The sequence below is a fragment of the Melozone crissalis genome, unplaced genomic scaffold, assembly GCF_028551555.1.
Source record: "Melozone crissalis strain CALT ecotype California unplaced genomic scaffold, PUWL_Pcris_2 ptg000018l_1, whole genome shotgun sequence".
NCBI lineage: Eukaryota > Metazoa > Chordata > Aves > Passeriformes > Passerellidae > Melozone > Melozone crissalis.
The window spans coordinates 39,397,218-39,420,805 of NW_026535796.1; the positions used below are offsets into that span (position 1 = coordinate 39,397,218).

Below are 23,588 nucleotides of genomic sequence, written 5' to 3' on the forward strand. Positions count from 1 at the left end.
ATATGATCAAAACCAATGTGAAGCAACACCTTTGCCCACAGTCATAATTTTTATACCTGTTTTAAATCCTTTCTTTACAACTAGGATAGTGTAGGAAGATCAACCCCAAAACATGTTGTTAATATTGTTTGGAGAATTAATCAAAATTTCAGCTAGCTGATGATAATTATGAGATTAAAGTTGTGGGGTCAAGCTGACCTCCTTTTACACAGTAGTTGACAAGGTTTTCAAAATACAGTGCACAGTACTGACTTTGCAAAAGGTCTCAAAAAGCTCAGCTGTCAAAAGGAATCATGAAACATCCTAACCATAAGTCTGTATGGCATCTACATAGCATCAACATACAATACTGTAGGTTTATCAAATAGGACATAATTTACTAGCAATGATACAAACTTTCAGAAGAACTGAAGGAAATAAAATATTTAAACATTAAATAAAGTAACAGTGTTAACACTCATAATGGCAAGAAACTTAAAAAGTAACATAATACTATTAAGCAGTGGAATGCAGACCTTGAATTAATTAATTTAATTTTATGACTTCATACTACCAGATTTAGCTAAGCTCTGGAACAGATCAGTTAAGGACTGGAATAGAGTCACACTGCACTTCTGTCAGTCTGCCAACTGAAGTAAAGTAAACCTACTTTTAGGACAGCAAGTAGTTCTTTTCTAGTGCTTCCAATTGTAAAAGAAAATAGGGGCCATAAACTGTTACATGATATAATTTTCTAGCATAACCCACTGTGCACAAGCCTATATAAAGGCTTTATAAACCAGCCACTCTTCATAAAAGTCCACTCATCCTCAAAATAGATCTTTTCCCCACATTTTTGCTCTAAAAATGTTAAATAAATAATAAATCAGACTAAGACTCCTAAAAGGAAGAAAGTAGATTTGTAGGGCACCTAATTTTTTTCTTTTTTTTTTTTTTTTTGTAGGAGCTAACAGGTATATAACAAATGATGATGCTGGAATGGCTTTGTAGTTAATACAGTAGGCTGAGTAACAGGAGATCTGTATTCTCTCCCCTTTGCATCTATATATACAGATATGTATGGCCAAAATATTTATATCAAGATTTCCAGGTATGACTCCTAAGTTGGTATTATTACCAGGTTTCCTACTTTGATATTTGGGATCCACTGCAAATAAGTGTGTTAGTCTAGCTGCTCTAAACTTGAACAGGAAGAAAAATAGTAAAGTCCAAGTATTTTTAAGCTCAACATCCAGTTAATCAGTGGATCCTTTGCAATTTTTTACAGCCTATCCTTCAATAGAAATAACAGGCCAGCCTTTTTCATAGGCCACTGTTTGGGTTTTTATAGCTGCATTGATTTCTTCTAGTGTTATGAACACCAATCTATATTCAGCACAGCATCCAGAGCATCTGCATCAAACAAGAAACAGTGCCTCATATGAAGCACTACAGATAAAAAGAAAGGTAATAATCTCACTTGAAAAGCATCCCATTCATCCTGTACACTGAAGGAGGTGTGAGTGCAATTACAAAGACTGGGTTCAATGTATAAATAACAGAGGACAGACATAAAGTCCTATGAAGGAAGGTTGATGTTTAGGACCTGAACATTATTGCCACCTCATTTCTGTTATCAACTGCTGGAGGATCCTTTTTCAGCTAGACCATGGTAACCATGATTAGGTATCATGTATGATAAGAAAGAAACAGCAGAATTCTTATTTACGATTGCAATAATTGCTATTGATGCATGTTGTTCTCTTGGTTGGCCATAGAATGAAAACTGAAGCTGTTACTACAAATTACTTTCCCAGACAGTGAATCCATGCATCAGAACAAAACTCTACTCTTAATGCAATTTCATTTGCACGGCATCTCCTAATTTTCTACAGTCAGCAAGAAATGGGTTCTACAAACAAATATGTGAACTCAGCTTCAGATGTCAAAATCCTGGCTGAAAATAGCACATATAGAGGGAGCTTCCTCTTTGTGCCCTTCTGCAAATCTGTGTGCCTTCCCTGGGCATGGCCTGATCTGTAGTCCTGTTTGGGGGCTTTCAAAAAACACAAAATAAAACCTGCTCTATGCTCTGTTGTTCTCAATTCCCCTGATACCAAAGGTATCTGATTCATCAGAATGAACCTTTTTTGCATGCCGACTTTCAATATGCCAACTCTTACTCAAAGGTGAGCAAGACATTTCCAGGCAATCTGCAGGTAGATGTGTCACAACTTCAATATTTTTTTCAAGCCCTTGTTAATTGTATTGAGTTGCAAACTACATCTTTGTTCTGTAATCTTGTATCTCAAGAGAGATGAGTAACTGACAGAAGCAGTAGCCTGCATCTAAATGAGTTAGCTACTAAAGGATACAGGACATTTCTCCTCAGAGCTGCCTAAGAAATTTCAAGATATCAACTGAATTTTAGGATCCATTTTTAGGTTCTATTTCTGGTTTTATTGTAAGAATGCACATTCATGAGGAGAGATAAGGCTGTGTGTTATCATTACTTATTCAAGAAATAAGTATGATTGATTGGTGCACAGAGGACTCCCAAGGGAGACTTACAGTCATGGGAGAGAAAGTCACCCCATAGCATCTGTGTTTTTAAAAAGAAAGGTATATTAAGTGTTGATGGGTCCTGTCCTACTCTCTTCTGTTCGTACTTTGTAAGAAGCTAATTCATGTATCTCATGTATCATGTATACTTCTTACAAAGTACGAAACTGAGAATTTCAATATTAAGAGACTGGCAAAGAGACTGGCATTTAAATATTAAGAGACTGGCAAAGAAAATTGATAAAAACATCTGGAAAATGCAAAGCATTTTAGGCATCCCAATCATTTATTCTAGAGGAGTGTATAAAGATGAAAAATATTGAAGACATCTATCCATTCAGAGCCAGTATTCAGTATCAGTTTAAAGTGTCCTTCTTGGCAAAAAAGGAAAAACTATTCAAATAAAAGGTGAAAATGTGAAGCAGATTTAAATCTCTAAGCAACACTTAATGGTGACAAGGTACTGAACAGTTAATTGAAACATGACTAAAACCCAGTACACAGTTATAGTTGTCACAAAACCTATGTTTTTTAAAAAGCAATTATACAAACCCATGTGTTTTCTGAATAAAGATAAATAATAACTCATTCTGTTCAGTAGAGCTCCCTGATATTTTCATCTATAAATAACTATAGTGAGAGTTTTTTTTGCAGCCAATCTCAGGGACAACTAGTTTTCAAATTAAGAATAAATAACAGACAGAAGAGGAACTGACCCTTACTTCTGAATTTTGAATTTTTTATTCTTAGTTCAAATAAATGAAGCTGAGGTTCAAATTACCTATGTGACAGTGATACCATCACAATACTCAAGCTGCAAATAAAACAGCACCACTAAATTTCCTGTCCATTCACAGAGGATGACAACAGTCTCTCAAAACATCCCAGCCAAGGTCAGGTCACCTCTAATACAATGAATGTGCACAGTTATACAAGACAAGCACATGACTTTTCTTTAATAAACCCTGGTAATTTGTGTAGCTATGTCACATACCCATCATTGTCCCAATATAGCACTGACTCAGTAAACATGGAGGAATTCATTGCAGTTGGAGAACATTTGACTGTTATGATCAATTAAGCATTTTTATCTAAGTTAATGGAAAGGACTAACCACTAGACTTACAAAACTTTTGGTAAAAAAATGCAGACAAGCCTATATTGCACTAAAGCCAGGCAAATTCCATGTTTCATAATATCACACAGACACTACTTGTAACATTTTGCATGGCAAAACATTTTTCCACCTAGACAATCTCTCCCAGGATGCTGCTATTACCAAATTCTGATTTTCTTTTCTGTTAATGTTAAACAGGAAAATTACTATTTGTTCTTCTCCTACAAATCAGATACATCTCAGGTATAATTCCCCAAATTAATTTTGTTGAACTTCCCACAAAATTAGCCACTGAAAAGCTATCTTGTGATAGATAACATGTCCAGCCACATGGCAAACCTGTGCTGGAACAGGCTCCTTGCAGGACCTGTGGCCTCATGGAGAGAGAAGCTGGAACAGGTTCATGTTAGGACTTGTGACCCCCATGGGGGACCCACACTGGAGCAGCTTGTTCCAGAAGAACCTGAATATAATTCCTGGCTGTTTAGCTGCCATGCAATTACACTGAAGGGGGACTGACATACAGGGATCTACAAAGAACACAAAGGTAGCCACAGGGACTCTCTGTGTTGTAATCCAGGATTTTAGTAAGTTAGAGAAGTGCAATGTGGCCACCCACGGAGAAAATACTGGTTAGAAGTTCAAATTTGGGGATTTCAATGATCAATATAAATGATAATCCCCATATTAGAAAGCTCAGAATACTCCACCACACAGGAAGGGAAAAGCAGTATTACCAGTGAAAAAGACTTCAGAGATTATATGCAAAGGACCTGTGTGCCAATACCTTTTCTGGCTTCATATATCATGTAGAAACTGAAAAAAACCTCCTTATCTGCAACCAAACAGAGAACAAAAACCCTTTGCAGGGGGTGGTTGGAAAGGAGGAAAATTGATTTTCTTGTCATTTGCAACACTGCAAAAATCTCATTGTACAAAAGCTGAAGATGCATCTTGATCTAATTGCTACCACAGGACAACATTAGTTCAGCTGGATCACTAAGTGCAATGAACACCCTGCCCAGCAGCATAACAAACAAAAATTGCTGCAGAACCATCTTCCCCTTCCTTTTGCTGAGAAGCTACACAGCAGTATCTACCCATCTGACTTTGGAAGAGTGTGACCTTTCCACGGGCTCACAGCTACCTCTGAGCAGCCACCTGCTTCTTTCAAGCATCCTCTGCTCACCCGTGGTCCCCCATGGGCTGCAGGGACACAGCTGCCCCACCAGGGTCTTCACCACAGGCTGCAGGATCCCTGCTCTGGTGTCTGCAGCACTGCTTCCCCTTCTTCTTCACTGACCTTGATGCCTTCATAGCTGTTTCACATATTCCCAGTCCTGACTTGAGCTGCAGTTCTGCAGGCTTTTTCTCCCCTTTTTAAATTGTTATCACAGAGGTGCTACCACCATTTGGCTTGGCCAACTGGGCATAGGGGAATCTTCCAGCAGCTTGTCACAGAAGCCACTCATATGGGCTCTCATGCAAAGCCTCGCCAGGCAGACCCAGTAGACCTGTGCACTGTTCACAGGATGACCAAAGCAAAGCTGTCTATAACTGCTACTTCAATTCAAGCCACTCAGTCCCATATTTGAATAAGTGATAGTCCTGGGACTGCCACTTCTGCTTCTCTTTATACCTGACATTGATCTTGCTAGCCTAGGTATTAATTTCATGCATCTTGGACAAATTGGTAGTTTAGGTGAGACAAAAGCAATAAAACTAGAATGATCTCTTTAAATGGCAACAATATGATTTTATCAATCTTGTTAGTGTTCATCCCTCAAAGATTTTCACACCACAAATGCCACTACTGGTCCAAGCATACCTAGGCATTTTTAATTTTACTTCAGTTGATGGTTGCAATAACCATTTTATAGTACATATAACCTAGGAGCAATTGTATTCTAACTTTCAAACCTCTAAATATCTCAGTCTGATAATATCCTTGCAAAAACTCATGAACTGATAGTCTGCAAGACTGAAAACTGTTGTTCATAGCTATCTGTACGTTACTCAACCATGGCTCTAAAGGACATTTTACCCAATTATGGATTAATGGACTGTACTATTATTGCTTAGGCATTTATTCTAACTCCTCTAGACAACAGGACAGAAAATGACAACAGTCAAGAATAGTTGGTTATTGAAGTCTACTGATGCCACTATCACAGATCAAACTCTGCTTTCAGTCACCAATGTAACAAGCGCACGAGAGGCGCTGGCAGGGCGGGGCTCGGCCAGGAGCTCCGTGCCCAGGGTTGCAGGGCCAGGACCGGCAGGGCTCCGTGGGCCGCACAGAGCGGGGCCGCAACTCCATGCCCGGGAGAGCTCCGTTCCCTACCGCAGGACAGCCGGCCGGGACCGGCAGGGCCTCGTTGGCCGCCCAGAGCCACCTCCCCCGCGGCCCCGGCGCTCCGCCCCAGCCGGCCGAGGCGGGGCCCGGCGGCTCCGCGGCGGCACCAGCGCGGCCCCGCTCGGCGGCAACGCGGCCCCGCTCGGCGCCGGCGCCCGGCCGGAGCTCCCGCGGTGCTCCCGCCGGCGAGATGGGGCTGGAGCCGCTGTTCCAGGCCTGGAGCTACTTCAGGCGGAGGAAGTTCCGGGAGTGCGCGGATGTCTGCTCGCAGCTGCTGGAGAGGCCGCCCGGCGAGCAGGTAGCGGGGCCGGGCCGCGGCGGGAGGCAGCGGTGAGGGGCGGAGCGGCCGCGTCCCGGCTGCCTCGGCGCCCGGGAGCCGCTGTGCCCGCTGCAGCCGCCGGCGGGGCCGGGTGCCGCCGGGCAGCGAGGCAGGAGCGCTGGGCCGCGCCGAGCTCCCGGGGCAGAGGCCGGGCAGCGCCGCCTCCCCGCGCCCCCTCTCCCGGAGCCGGCGCTGCGGCTCCGCCTCAGACACGCCCCAGGGGAGCCCCCCCGGCCCGGCCCGGCCCGGCCCCAGCGCTGGGAGGGGGAGCGGTGCTGCCGGAGAGCTGCCGTGACTGCCGGGGGCCAGGCTCTTCCAAATGCTGAGAACTTTAACGCACTCAGCATTTTGGGAAGTTAAAGAGAGAAAAGTTGAGATTAAAAATCAGGTCTACTCGGGATGTTCCTGTTGATTTTGTACTGATGTTTAGATATCATCGCTGCTGTGTGGACCGAATCACATAAGATTAAGAGATACCATTTTAGCTCAGATCACCTACGAGCCCTGCCTTGGGACAGGAGACATTTGCTTACCTCTCTCTGCGCTTTTTCCAGCTGCAGAGTCTCTGGAAACGTAGGGCATGTTTTTTCAATATCTACATATTTTCCCACCCTTCTGTAAGAGTAAAGGATTTGGGAAAGTTGTTTCTGGATTAATATTTACAAGCATGTAAACATTTTCTTTGCCATATTTTAAAAACAGTAATTGAAAATCTGTAAATGAAAATCTTCATCTTAAGCACTTTACAGTAAACTTCTTAGTCTCAAAGCATCCTATAGACAGATGTCAAAAGAATCTTGAATGCAGTTCTTTTTATCACAAAGGACAAGTCTTTAAAGAAAGCTGCATGGTCACACAATAGTGTAAATATAAAGCACAGTAATTGTTTGAACTGATTTAGGATAGATATTGAAAAGATTCTTTTTTTATGTTTTACACTGTAAGGCACCACCAAGGAGCCATCAGCAGAGACATTTTTAGTGAGAAAGTATTCCAAGAACATTATTCCTGACCCCTAAATGGGACTCAGTATTGCTAGTATGGGACTAGCATTGTTCCACGCTAGTGCTGTATTATTTATATGTATATATATTATTGGGTCTTTATATATGTAACTTTTGCATATGGAAGGACAACACTTGATTTGTGAAAGAAACTCTTGAAATAGCACAAATAACAGGAAATAAAAGTTGTAAATATCATGATGCTTCTGTTGCTCTTAATTTATAAAGTTTTTAATGAGTAAAACATTTTTCAATCTGTGATCCCAACATGGGAATGTAAAGACAAGTGCATTTCTACTCTGTGCTTAAGCTCAAGTATAAAATGGTATTTTATGTCACGTTGGGCACCGGAAAGCAGACAGACAAATGACAACACTTGCAGAAAGTTTGGATTAAGTGAGCTGCTGTGCAGCATGAGGAATACTCAACAGCTTTAATCACTGTGCCATCTGTTCTTATCCTCTTGTCCCATATTCTGCTAAGCATGTGCTTCCCAACCTCTGCAACCAGGCAAAGAGGGATCTTGGAGGAGCAGTAGCCTCTGTCACTGTTCAGGGACTCACTTCTTTGAACAGCATGCATTAGGATATAATTTCAGCTACAGGAGGTGGTGTCCTTTAAAGACATGCCCAGATGGAGTTAAACAGTGACTCTTACAGGTCAGGGCTTTTTCATGCTCAGGCCTTCTCCCTTCTCAGACATGGAATGTAACAGCAAGTGAGTAAAGGAAGAGACCAACATTGCCCAGCTGGAAAGGGTTTTCATGCCTGAAAGAGATGGCCTTTCCTGTGTGAAAGCCTGCACTTTTTTCCCTTCTTGTCTGCTGAGTAGTAGCACCACTCCTGCTCCATTGCATCTGCAGCAGTGTCCTAGAGCTATGGGCTGCTGAAACCAGCTTTTCACAATAGCCTTAGAAGTAGGTGCATTTTTGCCACTACACTTTAAAATGTAGTAAGGAATTTTCTTGACCTATGTCTTGATTTACCACTCCCTGTACATATGGCTTAGTATTCAGGATATGTTTGGATCACAAGTATAATAATGATGATAAGTTCTCCTTCAAGAACTTGGCAAATGATGATATAAAGATCTTAAAAATAAATTTAGTGATGATCCAGTCAATAGTCACATTTTCATACATTTAGAGGCTGTCTTAATTGGTGCAGAACTCTCTTTGAACCCTGTCACCAGATGCAGTAAGCCCTAGGAGGTTTTTAAAGTACTTTGTTGACCTTTTAGCTAACTAGGCATGAATCAGAAATTTTCTTACATAGCAGTATCAAATGCTGTGCCATTATAAATCTTGAATTCTTAAAGGGCACAACAATAAAATCAATGAAGTTTTCATGAAGAGTACTTAGAAAATAACATTGTGATAGAAGAATAATTAGCTGCTACTGGGTTACATCTTATGGAAGATTAATTTTTTTTTCTATAAAATATCCTGTGCATGTCTTCATTTAAGAATTAGAAATATAAATTGTATTTGTGGAATTCACTTCCGTATTATCTCAGGATAAATAAAAACTGTATTTCGTGTGACTGGTATTTGGTCATAGAAACATGTAAAATACTGGTGTTCAGTCTAATTATTTCCTATTGTAAGCAAACAGGCCTTGCCTTCTGTGTTTATAGTAATAGCATGACCCAGAGGAAATACAATCCAGGACTGTCTCTGTTGATCATCCTGATTAGTCACCTAATCTGATTACTCTTTGTGTTCCATATGTAGGATTCAAGGCAATAAACAGAACCCATCTATGAGGCCTGCTCTAGTTTAACAATAGAAAAAAATTGCCTGATATAATTAATAGATATATAGTGGATGTTCTTCCTTTAACTTAATTAATGGTCTTCTGTGAGGATTTGCTTTTGTTCATTCATCCTTTCTTCTCCCATGTTGAATTTTCAGCTGCTATAATTTGCATACTTGTTTTTGTAAGGTCATAATAAAGTTATCGTGATTATGTTTATGGGCATTGAACTTGATTTGAAAAAGCATCTTCGACTGAAATCACTTGCTGGTGCAAAAGACTGTAAGTTTATGCATGAAAATAGTAACACTCAGAGTGAAGTCACTGTTCCTGGATAAAGGTTTGGGGGTTTTTTCTGTGTTTCTGCTCTTAATCATTTGAAGAGCATTTTCAGAATATAATGATTTTAATATTTTGCATGTATTAAATTGTACTCACCTAAAACTAATTGTAGAGTGAAGCCTTATTATAATATAAGGTATGTAATATATTCCCTTTTTCAGGCTGTAAGCATCAAAAAACTTCATTATTCTAAGTATTTTTGGTATTCACATAAACTGACTTTGCATTTTAATATTAAAGTGCCCTCAGTGGATTTAGGGATCTGGATTAAATAGTTCCTTCATTAGTTTTACAATCTTTTGACTTTCAAGGGAGCCTTATATGTGTAAATGAATAATAAATTTGAGCTTTTGTTTTGAGAGATGAGCTTACAGGGCAATGCTATTTGTTAATCCTCTCAAAATCCAGTTCCTGTGGATTACTTGGATGTGTAGCAGCTGCTGGATCCACCTATGTTAAAATATGTTATATTCTAATGTAATTTTTGTTATTCCATACTTTTGCTTAATTTGAGGGTCCTGTCATCTGCTTGAGAGTTATTTAAAATCTAAAGTTATTTCTTGTCAAAAACTGAAACAATGTGTTAGTATGTATGAACAATACATACTCTCACCTACAATTATGAGAATGCAATGGTTTTAGTATTATTGATCAACTATACTTTTTTTGCCAAAATCATGAGGGATGTAATTTCTGAATTTTATAGTAATATAATTGCTCCTACATAAGCAAATTCGTTTGATTTTTAAGTTATTTTTTAAAGTAATGAACAATGCCTAAAGTAACATACACATCTGTAACATCAAGGCATTTTTGTATCAGTGTTGACATAATATTCCAAACTTGTCCTCATTAGTTACTGTAGCACATATGGTATGGAAGACCTCCTGCTGTTCTTAAAACCATCTTCATATGGGCTGTAATGCTCAGACACAATGGGGTGAACAAAATGTAAGCTGAAATATCCTAATATCCTTTATTACTTAGAAAGATGAATAGTTTGGTTTTTTTAGGAAAAAACCGCTATACATACAAGAATTGTAGTAGTTCATTTAATAATTCAACTGAAATGCAAAGCCAGTTTCAGTGCCTTAGTCAGGCCCAGGTACATCACAGTAAACTGAGATTAATCCCTGAATAATGTTCAGTTCCATAGAATACTCAATGTGCAAGATGTGTTATGCATTCTAACAGCAGTGAACAACTTTTTGGTTCCAAATACAATCCTTTAAAGGCCACAAATTCCAGTACAGTACAGAAGGAAGATGTCCTTCACCAGTATTCTGGGTCCCTGCTGTCATACAATGTACTGAGTAAAAATGTTCAAATTGGAAGAAGTAGACCATGCCTCATACTACAGAGGGATGATTTTGACATTGCCATTCTCCTGGTGGGACAGAAGCCAGCTCTGTGTCTTGGCTGCAAAGCAAACAGCAGCAGGGCAGTGCTTGAGCTGGGGGAAGACATTGGTGTGATCTAATAGCAGTCTCTGATACTGATGCATACAAGGAGGTTATCAAGAAAATGGAGCCAGAGACCACTTGCAATGGTGCAGGGAAGTGAAGGAGGCTTTGGCTTGGTATGGAGGAAAACATTTCTCTATAAGGGTAGTCAGCAGTGAACAGGTTGCCCAGTGGCACTGTGCAGCCTCCATCCTTGAAGGTTTTCAAGATCCAATTGGACAAGATTTTGAGCAATCTCAACTGACCTCATAGCTGATCTTACCTTGAGGGCTTTGGACTAGAGACCTTCAGAAGTCCCTTTATAGTCTGAATTACTTGAAGATTGTGTTTTCAGTCCGATGCAGTTGGTTTAACTGTGATAGATTTATACAATGCCAGATATGCAAGAAAATTTTCGCTACCTCTAGGAGCAGAAGTGATCTGACACCACGAAAGACCAATAGTGATTTAGAGAAAGTAACATTCATCTCCCACCTTCCTTGTCCAAAGCTAAAGTAATACATTAGGAAAAACTAATCCCCAGTCCCTGGAAGTGAAGGGTAGTTTAAATATTATGTTAACATGATAATTACACATTAATTGGTGATAAACCTATATTTTTTTCCTGTCAGTATTTACTCAATTTTACTACAAGTTTTCAAGTAGGTGCAAGTTCCAGCTTTTTTACTTACAGTAAACTTCATCTGGTAGCTTTTCTTTTGGTTTTTTTGGGTTGTGCAATAGGCTGTTAGTTTGACATTTATTCCACTTACAATATTACTGTCTAAGTGCAATGAATACATCATTTTAATCATAAAAGTACCATGAAAAAGCCATGGAATTTTCTTTTGTTTTCTTGAGTGGTATCATTGTGATCACCAGCAGCAGCTGAAAAAAGTGTGCAAAAATGGATTTTATTAAGTAGGCATTCTAAAGATGATGGTGTAATAATCTGGTTAATTTTTAGGAGATGTGCATACATCTTCCAAGTTCATTTTATTTTAATCTATCATTTTTCAGCTTCATAATGCTTGCATGTTAATCTAAGGCTAGATTCAGTGGAAGCAAGAAAGCAAAAGTGTCAGAAAGATACACTTACTGCAAATTTACTTTCGTTGTGCAAAACATTGATTAGCTTCGTAATGTGTCTAAGTTGAGATAGTGTAGTAAAATGGAAATCTGGATATATGTGTCAGAGAGAAAATGTTTGTGCAGAATGAGGTCGTCACGGAGTATGAATACACTTGTATTGTTGTTTTTATTGTTTGGCATTTCCATTCCTTAGTTTCTATTTTCTCTCTTTACAGGAGCTTGATTCTGAATACACTGTGTTTCAGGTAAAGTTCTTTCCATGAATTCAATCATTAGATGCAATCACTGGGAAGAATTTCTAATACTCTGAATAATACTTGTTTTGTAGTTATGTCCTCAATAGCATATTTTTGTTGTTGTTGTCATTGGTACGGCATTACTTTTGATAAAGGGAAGATTTTTGATATTTTGAACAGGCAGCTTTTATATTTGATAGAATTTTATTTCTCTCATATTTTTCCTATATCTTTTTTCAGCAGTTCAGTGCTTTCTAAAAGCTAAATTGAATCTACCTTGAACTGAATGACCTTCATCTGCAGATGAGATTAGGAAGAAAACAATGTGTATTCACAGGCAGAACAATGTTTGTGCTCTTAGGACTCACTTTCATGTTTTGTTTAATGCATGGAATGGTGGGCCCCTATCCTGAGCTCTTGCAGCTCAGGCTCACTGCTTACCTTGTGCAGTCTAGTAGCCTTGTAGGTGCATGATGATGATTTGCATAAGTGATGGAAGACTGAGAGTAATTAATTAATTTTCCCTCTGCCCACATTAGCTCTAGATCATTGCAATGGCAAGAATAGTATTGGGCAGGTGATGGCATCTTTTGGCTCCAGCCTACAGTCAGAAGAGATTAAATGCAATGTGAAATGGCATTTTTAAATACAGCTCCCTAACATATTTTACAGGTCTTTACTCCATGAATTCATGCAAGTTGTTTACATGGAGAATGGTTTCACTGAAACACTGCTGGATATCTTCTTGAGTGTAATTATTACCCTTCACAATGTAGTTGTGTTCTGGGGTTTTCATTGTCTATGGAATAAAATTTATTATAATAGAAAGGATTATTGGGGAATACAAGCTCTTGAAAAAGTATGTTACCGTGTTCAGAGAAAACAAAGTCTATATTTTTAATTTGGTTTTTGTACTTTTCAGGATCAAGAAGAAAATACTTGATTCAGTTACAAACTTCACAAAAACGGAGTGAAAAACACTCTGTCACTTCTCTTTCTGGAGTTTAGACTTACATGCTGTATACTGTATACTTATATACTGCATCACATTTCTGTACCTCTTTAATTGCTATTAGATATTGTAAATTTTGTTCTGATTATGAGTTAAGCAAGCTAAATTTGTTATGTTGTGAATATGTGGGTCATCAGAAATTAGCTCCCCTTTCCTTTTCCTATCACATAAATGTCTTTTTATAAAAATGCAGCTTATCTTCATAAGCTCCAGACATGGTGCTTATCACAAAATACAAAATTATCAGTCCCACAAAGAGAAAGCAGATAATCTGTAATCTACAAACAGATGTTTAATTAAGGAATACTGTGATATTTGAATTTTTTGTTGGCTGTGAAGCCTTGGACTAGGAGCTTTACACTGGAAGAGATGCCTAAGGAATCTATTTTTTATGACAGATATTTGCCCAGTAATGACAAAGAGATGTGTTGATTTTAAAAACACATTTTCACATGGTAGTAAGTGGAAAAATTACAATAATACACTTATGCCTATGTAAAGAACTGACCTCAGTTTTAGCAATTAGTGTAGAGGAGTTACTACTTCCAATTTCCAGGAAAAGATCATTACTATGGGCAGATTTTCTTATTTCTAGTAAGAAATTAGCCTGTGCTTGGCTATGCAAGAGCTCTAATTGGAGAATATTACCTGTGGAGACATGGTCATGTTGACTGCAGATATACATGTCTTTGAAAAGAACAGAGTAGCATCAAGGTATTAAAAATTCAACAAACTAAATACTTCATAGAATAATGAAAAGCTGTCTGAGGTGTTGAACATCTAACAGAAATCTCAAAATTAATTAAAGGCTGTCATCCTACTACATAAGAATAAACTAAGAGAAAATAAAGCAAATCTGGATTATGACTGTCTGGCCTAGATTCAGATCATCCTGCTGAATTCCCTTTTCTTCATTCTTGAACAAAAATTTCCAATTGTGGTTGAATCAGCTGGCTGACGTCCTTCTTCTGCTTGGAAGAAAGCACTTTTTAAAAGAATAGTTAAATATTTCAGCATCTTTAGATACACTTTCTTTTTGATTGACACAACTTTGCATAGAAGTATAAGGAAAGTCTAGAGGAAATGACAGAGTGAATGAAAAGTGTCTTATTAAATGATTACTTAAATTATTAAATAAACTTGAGTTTCAGATCTTCTCATACCTCTTCCTTAAGGAACAAACATTTCCATGTGTTTGACCTTTATTTCTATTAAGACAGTCTGTTTCTATTTTGAAAGGTCTCCTTAGCCAATATTAATATGCTTTTCCACCAGATTGCTGTACTCCGTGTTAGAAAGGAAGCAAATCCAATTATTTTGGCAGTGATTTTTACTCTGGAAAAAAACATCTGTTCAATATCTGATGGAAGATCAGGGATTGGTCTTGTGACTTCCTATATCATGCCAGTTCTATGAGTACATTAGAAGCATATCAAATTATCAAAGTGGTTGGACCTGCACTTATACCTGCACAATACCTTTGTTGGTATTTCTATATGGCTGCTATTGATTTTTCTTGTTTTCTTTTTTCTCCCCACTGATTTAGTGTCTTCACAGTCTACACAAAGCTTGTCACATAGGCTGGAGTTCTGCTTGCCTTTCCACACTGCTCCGATTATCCTCCAAGACATACAGTGTAGTAATTTGTCAGTTCAGGTCACTAAAATGGATTTCAATGCTCTCATAATCTGAAATGCCTGGGGTGTATATTTATACAGTGTTTTACAGCTGATGCTTTGAACAAAGGACTTAGTCTCCTTTTATACCTCCAGCAGACAGATGGATATACTCAGCTGTTTTAAGTCAATACCTTATTCAGGCCTAATAAAGCTGTGAAGTGAATAATAAAGAAATGATAAAATTGCTGATTAGATTATTTACTTAGTGTCTTGAAGACATTTTACTTTTTACTTATCCTTATTCAGGCTGCCTGGAACCTGAAAACACGGGCTTTGACAGAAATGGTGTATGTGGATGAAATTGATATGGATCAAGAAGGAATCGCAGAGATCATCCTGGATGAAAATGCCATTGCTCAAGTTGCACGTAAGATTGACTTTCACTTCAATACATTGATTCAACAAGAGCTCTTTGGGCCATCTCTTTCGTCATTTAGAATTGAACAAACTGAGGTAACCTGATACGGCATTTAGTATTGGTAAAAAAAGCATTTTAGATTGTTTTATGGCAATGTTGAGATCCTCCATGTGTTCTTGATGTAGTACTTAGGCCTGTCAGATGAGAGTTCAGACCATGCTCAATTGTGTTTCGTCAGCTTTTCTTCTATATTTGAGGAAATGTAGTGAGGATACAAGTGGTTACTTGATTTTTCCACCAATATGTTGATTTCTTCTACTCCTTTCTGGCTTCTTTAGGCATTGTGGGAAACTAGAGAAAAAATCTGCCCTTAGTGTACTGTGAATTTGATCCATATGCCTGTAGTGTAGTCAAGAGTCAGATACCACCCTTTGGCATCATGTCCTGCAAACATTATCTGAACTGATTTTCTTTCTTCTGCTTTTCTCTACTTAATTTTTCTCTTCCTTCACAAAGCAGTTCTTCAGCTCTGACATTGTTTCTTCTATGCAATTATTTTTCAGCTTCGTCAATTCCCTTTCGAGTGGACAATAATTAGTTGTCTTCCACTACTTTTTTGGCAGTATTTATATTTTTCTCTGTTTCTTTAGTACAGTTCACATGGGAGTTTTTATGTAACTTATTAAGCGTAGCTCTCAACCATGTACCATGCCAAGGAATTCAGTGGAAGAACTGGACATAGACCAGACTGACACTTGAAGTGTTAAAAGCTTTTCTTGTCTGTATGGATGTAGGTAATTGCATATCTATCTTTTTACAGTTTTTAAAATTCTCATTACATGCTCGGTCACAGTCAAGCAGTACTGGAGATGTGTTTATACATTGTGATCAACTAATTATGGATATCTGTCTTAAAATTCCATAGTAATAAAATCTGGAGTTTAATTTGGTTTTGTGTCCCCTGTGGTAGAGATTATCTTCCAAGAAAAATAATTTGATGAATATTATTTAGAAATAAGACATTCTGGAAAAATATATTCATGATATGTTGAAGCTGAAAAAAAGGTGACCTTCTGGATAGTGTGTCACAGATTTCAAAACCAAAGAAAATTATTACAATAGTGTAGCCTCCACTTCTGTATCATTGAGATAAGACTTTGCTATTCGTGCTTCAAATCTGCTAGATGTGCCTGAACTAGTATATAATTTTTCAGAAAGTATAAGAACTTTCCAAAGATAGAGAACTCCCTGCAGTCTTTTGTAAATTATTAAATTTAATAGATTTTATCAGTGTGCCATATCTTTAGTGGGAACTATTAACTATAACTCCACCTGTTGCTTCTTTGTGAACATTTTATGCCTGATACGAAGTTATTTTCAAAGGTATATTTCCCAAGTAAGTAGGTAAATCTGTTATTAAATCATTCAGTGATCTTTTCTTCGATAAGCTGAACAATCTTCTCATTCTAAGCTATATATTTTAATTTTTGAGTTGAGTCTTGAAAGTCTTTTCTTAAACCTTTCTATTTATCCACTTGTCTTTTGTAGTCACCAAACCAAACAATGATCCACTCACGTGCAGAAAACATGTTTTTCTTCTACACCTTGATTTTACTTTCTTTATACTTCTGAGGTGTTCGAATGTTACACTTTTGCATAAAAGGTAAGCGCAGAAATCACTGAACAGAGTGCAAGGACAACAGAGTCGATGGTGTCTAAGGACAGGACCAGAGGCAGTGGGCACAAACTTAAGCTCAGGAGGTTTCTTCTGAACATCAGGAAACATTTATTTTTAACTATGAGGGTGACTGAGAACTGGCACAGGCTGCCCATGGAGAATGTGGAATCTGCCTCCTTAGAGCTATCCAGAAACCATCTAAATAGGGTCCTGGGCAGCTGGCTTCAGGTGTCCCTGCTTGAGCATCGTTGGACCATATGACCTCCAGACCTCCACCATCCTTTGGTTCTGTGATTACTCCACTTGTACACTTGACTTAATAAAAATGGGTGCTGACTGTTTGTGGGCTTTTTCTTTTGCTGTTAAAGTGTGTTAGCCATAGTTGGTCTTGACTCAGGTCTTCACTGTGGCAGATGTTTCAGGATATCCTCCTCCACTAAAGTCATAGTTCCCAAACATTAAACTGTGTCGCCACACCTCTCATATTACAATTGGTATTGTCTCTACTTTGCCTATTAAGCAGTTTAAATCTTTCTGCATCAGTTACATGTCCATTTCAGTTTTACATCTGCCCTTATCTTAGTTTCCAGATTAAATTCTCTTAATTATGACTTTGCTGTCAGTCATGAGTTATTAAATAATTACTAAAGTATATAGGATCCATGGGAAAAAACTACTTTTCTGTGGTTCCTCTTCACACATATGTAATGATATCTTTCTTCTTATAATTTTGCTGTGTTAATTTTCCATCCATCTTGTTTATTAACAAAAATGTCCTAGAGCACTGTTTTGCAGAAAAATCCATTATGTTACTTTTGGACTATTAACACCATTAATTTTCTCAGGTAATATTCTAATCTTGTTTAAATGTGTTACCTTGACAGCATATTTTTCAGAAAGTTGTACTAATTGGCATTATGGATAATCACAGCTATTTCATTAACTGGGGAAATAAAGGAGTCATCTGCAGTCATCACTAACTACTGAAATTTCACTCTTAAATTCTGACGCTTCTAATGGCAACATGCACTGCCGTGGTCTTTTACATCTATTCATAGCTAGTTGGCTTGGGAATTCTCCAAGTAAGGGCTGAGTTGCCTGGGGTGAGGTCAAAGGAAATGTAATCATTCTCCCAGTGTACCAAAAACTCAAAACAATTGTAGTTATTAAAAAACATGTCTGAAAAAAGGAATTTTAATGTCTTGCCTCTTTTATATTACAGCAATAGTTTTAAAAATAGTTCAGAAAGTGAAAGAGTAATACATTTGTCTGCTAGTCTAAAAAGTTGAAAGCCACTTTCCTCATTTCACTGAAGAGTGCCTAGTTACCATGTTAGAAACTCTGCTGAGTGAACTGTCCACCCTTTCTGTTATGGAGTAAAAACTTCAAGATTCATAGGACTAAAGAAGGCAAGTAAGCAATAGAAATCCTGAGGGTGTCCAACGAAAAGACAGATTTTAATTTATTTTAGCACCAATTGCATATTTAGTTGGTTTTGCCAAGAAGATCATGGTTAATAACTTCTTTTGTATTATTTAACTTTAAATACAGCTGTAGTCAGGTGGCTGCTTACAGTTTGTTTTGGGGAAAAAAGAAGAAAGTCTATCAGTTTATCTTCAGTTCTTGTAAATATTTTCAATAAAAGCAGTTCATAAGTACATAGAAAATGCATAGATGAATAACAATGATTTGTCAGTAATTGTCTGTGTCAACTTAAATCTCATTTCTTTCTCTACATAGTAACAAGCAGTAAAGAGACTGCAAGGTATAGATGTCATATGTTTCTTTTAACTGAGTATTTAAAACCATCTCATAGACCTTCACTTAGCAGATTAGAACTGCCCTATCAAATGCCAGTGAATGAAAATCTACCTGCAGGAACTAGTAATTCTTAATGATCCACTGTCAAAACAGAAATATGTGAAAAGGGTTCCTTCATCAGTTTGCCTGGGCTCAGGTTGGTTCAGGTTGGTTTTCATTGATGACCTTTGGGTATAGACGAGTTCACACTCTACAGTGCTCTAAATTGTAAATGGGGATCTTCCCAGGGTCTAATGTCATGAGATAACACTCTCCATCTGCTCTGTAGGTGAAGGTTTAGATTTACTTACTCAAGTCTGGGTGCCAGATAGAAAATATACCATTTCAAGTTAGCCTGGTCTCATTGTTTCAGTAACCTTTTAGCACTGTGTGATGTTTCTAAGATCTTCTTGACAATTTGTCAATTCCAGTAGGCATCCACACAGGCACTTGTTTGCTCCCCCCAGGTGGGATGGAGAAGAGAATGGAGAGGGTGAAAGAAAGAAAACCTTCACAGCATTCATTGTTTGGCAAGTTTCTTGCAAGAGTCTTTCAAATTATCAGTAGTGGAATGCAATATTTGGGGTTTGTCTTCTTTGTTCCCTTAGTTTGAATAAAGAAATTTCTGGCTTACTGTTTATTGTAAAACATAATCATGTTTGAAGTCCTCTGGACAAGGGAGTAATATCTCAAAGTGAAGTGAGAAATGCTCTTATTTTGTAGGACCAGGAACATCTTTGAAACTTCCTGGAACTGGCCAGGGTGGAGGCCCCAGCCCAGCTGTTAGGTATGTGATAGTTTATTTCTTAAAATGCATTGAGTTCAAAATGAACAAATCACTCTGAAAATGAAATGCTTTGGGTATAACTGTTTAAATTCTCTATCAATAAATACCACCTAACATAAGGATAATGTACTTGTCACCTTCAGGCCCGTAACTCAGTCAGGACGGCCCATCACAGGGTTTGTGAGACCCAGCACACAGAGCGGGCGGCCCAGCACCATGGAGCAGGCGATACGAACGCCCCGGACAGCTCTCACAGCTCGGCCCATCACCAGCGCCTCCGGGGGGTACGTGAGGCCGGGCACGGTGAGTTGCTTGCCTCTCTTCCCTGAGTGGGACATTTCTTGTCACAGTATCTGGCACACTGACACTGTAGTTTACTTTAAAGCTGCCTCTAAACTCAAGTTTGAAGGAGGCAAGTGGTTTTAATTTTTTAAATTTTTTTTCAAAATAGAGTTTGAAAATATAACTTCTTGTGCATTTGATAGTCTGGTTATGTAAAGAAATGTGCATAAATTCACAAGTTCACCAGGATTCATATAAATTCCTGATGGGGTCTCTGGTGTCGAGATGACCCCAAGCTGTTAGAAAATCTCTTTTCCCAGCCCTGAGACCGAAGAAGACAGAATTCCTTGGCTCTCATTCTCAAGGTTGTTTATTTTTTCTTATCTAAAGCATTCTTTCTCTGACCTGCCAAGGTCTGTCTGGCAGGTTGGGTTGAGGCACACTGACCGCCTTGGGGCGTTGTTATCTTTTTATAGTAAAAACTACGTGTACTTTATTTATAATAATTTTCCAGTACATATCACCTATGTTAGACAGTTTGTCTCTACTCTAAACCAATCCAAAAGTGCCACTGTCACGGCAGATGATGGAGGCTAAGAAGAAGAAGGAGAAAGACTGGACATGCCCAGATTCCTCCATCTTGCCTCCTGAACCCCCATTCGAAAAACCCCAAAATTCTACATTTTCACCCGGTGGTAAATTCACTATCATTCTATTCACACTCTTGTGGCTTGTACATATTCATACAAAGTTGGTGTTTGTTTTATTTATCCTGGGCTAAAATCAAAGGCACAGGTGTTTTTGACTCCGTGCCAAGGTCTTTGAGCCCCCCGTCAGGGTCTCGAGTCCTCCAGGGCAGAGAACTTTCCTGGATTCCAACAAATTCCAAATTCACAGGATCCTTGAGACAAGTTTTTATTAATGGAAGACCATGTAAAAACTGTGTCACAATTTCACCATAAGTGTCTACTACAAAACAATTGATAAGCATTCAGTGTCTGTAACTTCAAAAGATAAGGAGAATAGTGTATACTAATTTATCCCATTCTATTGGCAAAATTAATAAACTGCAACCAGCATGAGTATGTAATGGTTTATCAACTTAGTTACAAAACAGCTAATAATGCCCCTAGACAAAAAAAGGACACAAATGAGCCCTAATTTTAACATCCCTCATAATCTTCCTCCCACTCATCAACCTTCTAGGGTTACTACACATTCACCCCAACCATCCAACTATCTATAAACTTGGCCCTAGCCTTCCCCCTATGATATTAAAATCACATTAATGGCAAAGTGTGGCATCTTCTCACTTCTGCAGGTAAGAACTAATCTTCCTAAGTATTTCTTGAAGATTTTTTTGGTTATGTATTCCAACTTCCAAGCTACATGCTTAGGCAGTGTATGGAAATAGTGGGGATAGACAGAGAATAAAAAGGAAGAGTTGGTACTGCACAGTAGAGCAGTGAATCTACAAATGTTTTGTTTGGAATTTTGGTGGTTTTTTGTATACTAATAATATTTTGAAAATCTTCAGGAAAAGTGTAGGGGATCTTCCTACTTAAAAAGCTTCTTTTTCCCCCTCAGGCTTCAATGATAACAAATCCAGATGGCCCTTTCATAAATTTGTCTCGACTGAATTTAACAAAATATGCTCAGAAACCCAAACTGGCAAAGGTATGTAACAATTTTAGTTAGTGTTGTGATATCTTTTTCTTGTTTTCTGGTATCATTATGATGTAACTGTACATGGGATTTGAGATAAAAACAATGATGAGCAGTGGTTTAGATATTAACTCCAGAAAAATAGTGTGTTACTCACCTTTTGACAGTGTTTACCAGACTTGAAATTGAAGCTATTTCTAAAGAGGTTATGGTGAAATTATAATCTAGGAAAACATTTGTATGGGAAAAAATGTTCCACTGGTAAATAATTTTGAGCTGTGCATCTAGGAGTGATGAAGGGCAACTAAAAAAATTAAAAAGAAGCCAGGAGCAAAAAACCAGCAGAACCTTCCTTAATGCCTGGCAATGTGGTTCTGTGTACAAATAGATGGCAATCCTGGCCTAAAAATGTTCACAATGTTTGGATTTTTTCTTTGCTTTTGTGGAATGAGTTAAAACCTTTTATGTAAAAGGTACCATTTTTTGTTCAGAATACTTCTTCATTTTCAGTTAAGTTCATCTGATTGACAGCCAGTGAAACTATCTGACAATAGAAGAGGTTTTTGCAGGTTATCCACCCAACTCAGAGGTTTCAGCTCCGAGTGGCAGAGAGTTGAAAGTTGTGAGATTTATCTTGCTTTTCAGTTGAATCTTTCCCCAACACAACCAGTTAGCTGTATGGTTCAACATGTTTTCTGTGTATAGTGTGTTCATAAAAAACAGCTGTTGGGCTGAGGCCAACAGCTCATTTTGCGCAGCGTATCAAGCAATTATTTCTAGGGAGCACAAGGTATCAAACACACCCTAGGGAGTTATATTTGGCTCTCAGCCTAAAGGTGAACAAACCACTATGAATTTAGTCTGTTTTGAGAAACATAATGTTGAACACTGTTAAGAAAACTGGCAGTATCTGATAATGTGCTGGTGGAAATAGCTCTTCCAGTCCAAAACTTTGTTTAAAAGGTTTTCATAAGCAACCAGGAAATTTCATTGCTTATTAAAGCCTGATCTAGACTGGTGTAGGGCATTGCATTTCAGTGTGGTTTTCAAAGGAAATAAATCCTGTGTAATTGCACTGTGTCCTTCCCCCACTGCTTGCATCATTGTCCCTTGGCCCCTTAACCAAACTAGGTAGAGGAATAGGTATCAAATATAGTGAGTTCTAGTCTGGTGAGGTAATCAAAGACTTCCAGACTAACATATGAGGGCAGTTACAAATCATTTCATTATCAGTGCTGAAAAAATACTGCATGCTTTTTGTCCAATTATGTCCTTGCCGGCAATCAGCCAGCAGACACATTTTTATAAATCCATTACAGTCTGGAAAACAGAGGGAATGTAAGAAACCTGGGAAGGATTAAGAAGCACAAGACACATCCATAAAAACTAGGCTTAGTTCTTCTGCTTGAAGACAGCTAGCTTTTAATTGTGCTTGCTAACTACATGCTATTTAAGTAGGTAGGTTAGCTTTCAGAGGAAATATTCTCAACAACAGCTCTCAGGAATGAGAAACATACATATTTTTAACAATTTTGGGGTTTAATTAGCATTTTTGTGGCAGATTTGTCTTCCTTCAATTTCATATGAAAAGAAGCTTAAGCCAAAAAATGTAAATCAACAGTCATAGAAACATCCATAGGCAGCAAGTGTACTTGTCAGTATTATGAAGCTAATTCATTATGACATTAACATTTCACACAGAATGGAAGATCTAAGTTTAAATTTGGAGCTACATGGATTTATAACTTTTTTTTTAAAGAAAGAGCAGTAAGGCTAAAGCCAAAGCAGGAGGTGAGAATGTAGACTGCACTCTCTGTTAAGAATAATTGATTAAAGTTTCAAAACTTTTGAGCTGTCACTTCTCCCAGTGCATAAAGGTGATAAACCTTGCAGCTATTGAATTCACATAATTAGCCAGTCTATTTATGTTTGTATACTAATACCTCCTACATACTTCCTTCTTATGTGTTTGAAGAGTAGCCTGACTGTATCTTTTTTAAAGTTAGATTATCTGTCTGAGGTTTTCCAATATTTTGAAGTATATGGAAATGTGGCTTCTCTTCGACTAACATTAACCATGTTAAAGACTATCCCAGGAAACACCATAGTAGATTTATAAGGTAT

General features: G+C 38.1%; 1 protein-coding gene across 2 annotated transcripts in view; it reads left to right on the plus strand.

Moving 5' to 3' along the window:
- The first annotated feature begins 6,140 nt into the window (after positions 1-6,140).
- TTC8 (tetratricopeptide repeat domain 8) overlaps positions 6,141-23,588 on the plus strand; it is a 41,278-nt gene continuing 23,830 nt past the window's right edge. For both annotated transcript variants that reach the window (XM_054275501.1, XM_054275502.1), the window contains exons 1-6: positions 6,141-6,312; positions 12,183-12,212; positions 15,141-15,261; positions 19,454-19,517; positions 19,661-19,820; positions 21,387-21,476. In XM_054275501.1, coding sequence (XP_054131476.1) covers positions 6,205-6,312; positions 12,183-12,212; positions 15,141-15,261; positions 19,454-19,517; positions 19,661-19,820; positions 21,387-21,476 — 573 coding nt within the window. In that variant the 5' untranslated portion in view covers positions 6,141-6,204. The remainder of the gene's footprint in view (positions 6,313-12,182; positions 12,213-15,140; positions 15,262-19,453; positions 19,518-19,660; positions 19,821-21,386; positions 21,477-23,588) is intronic.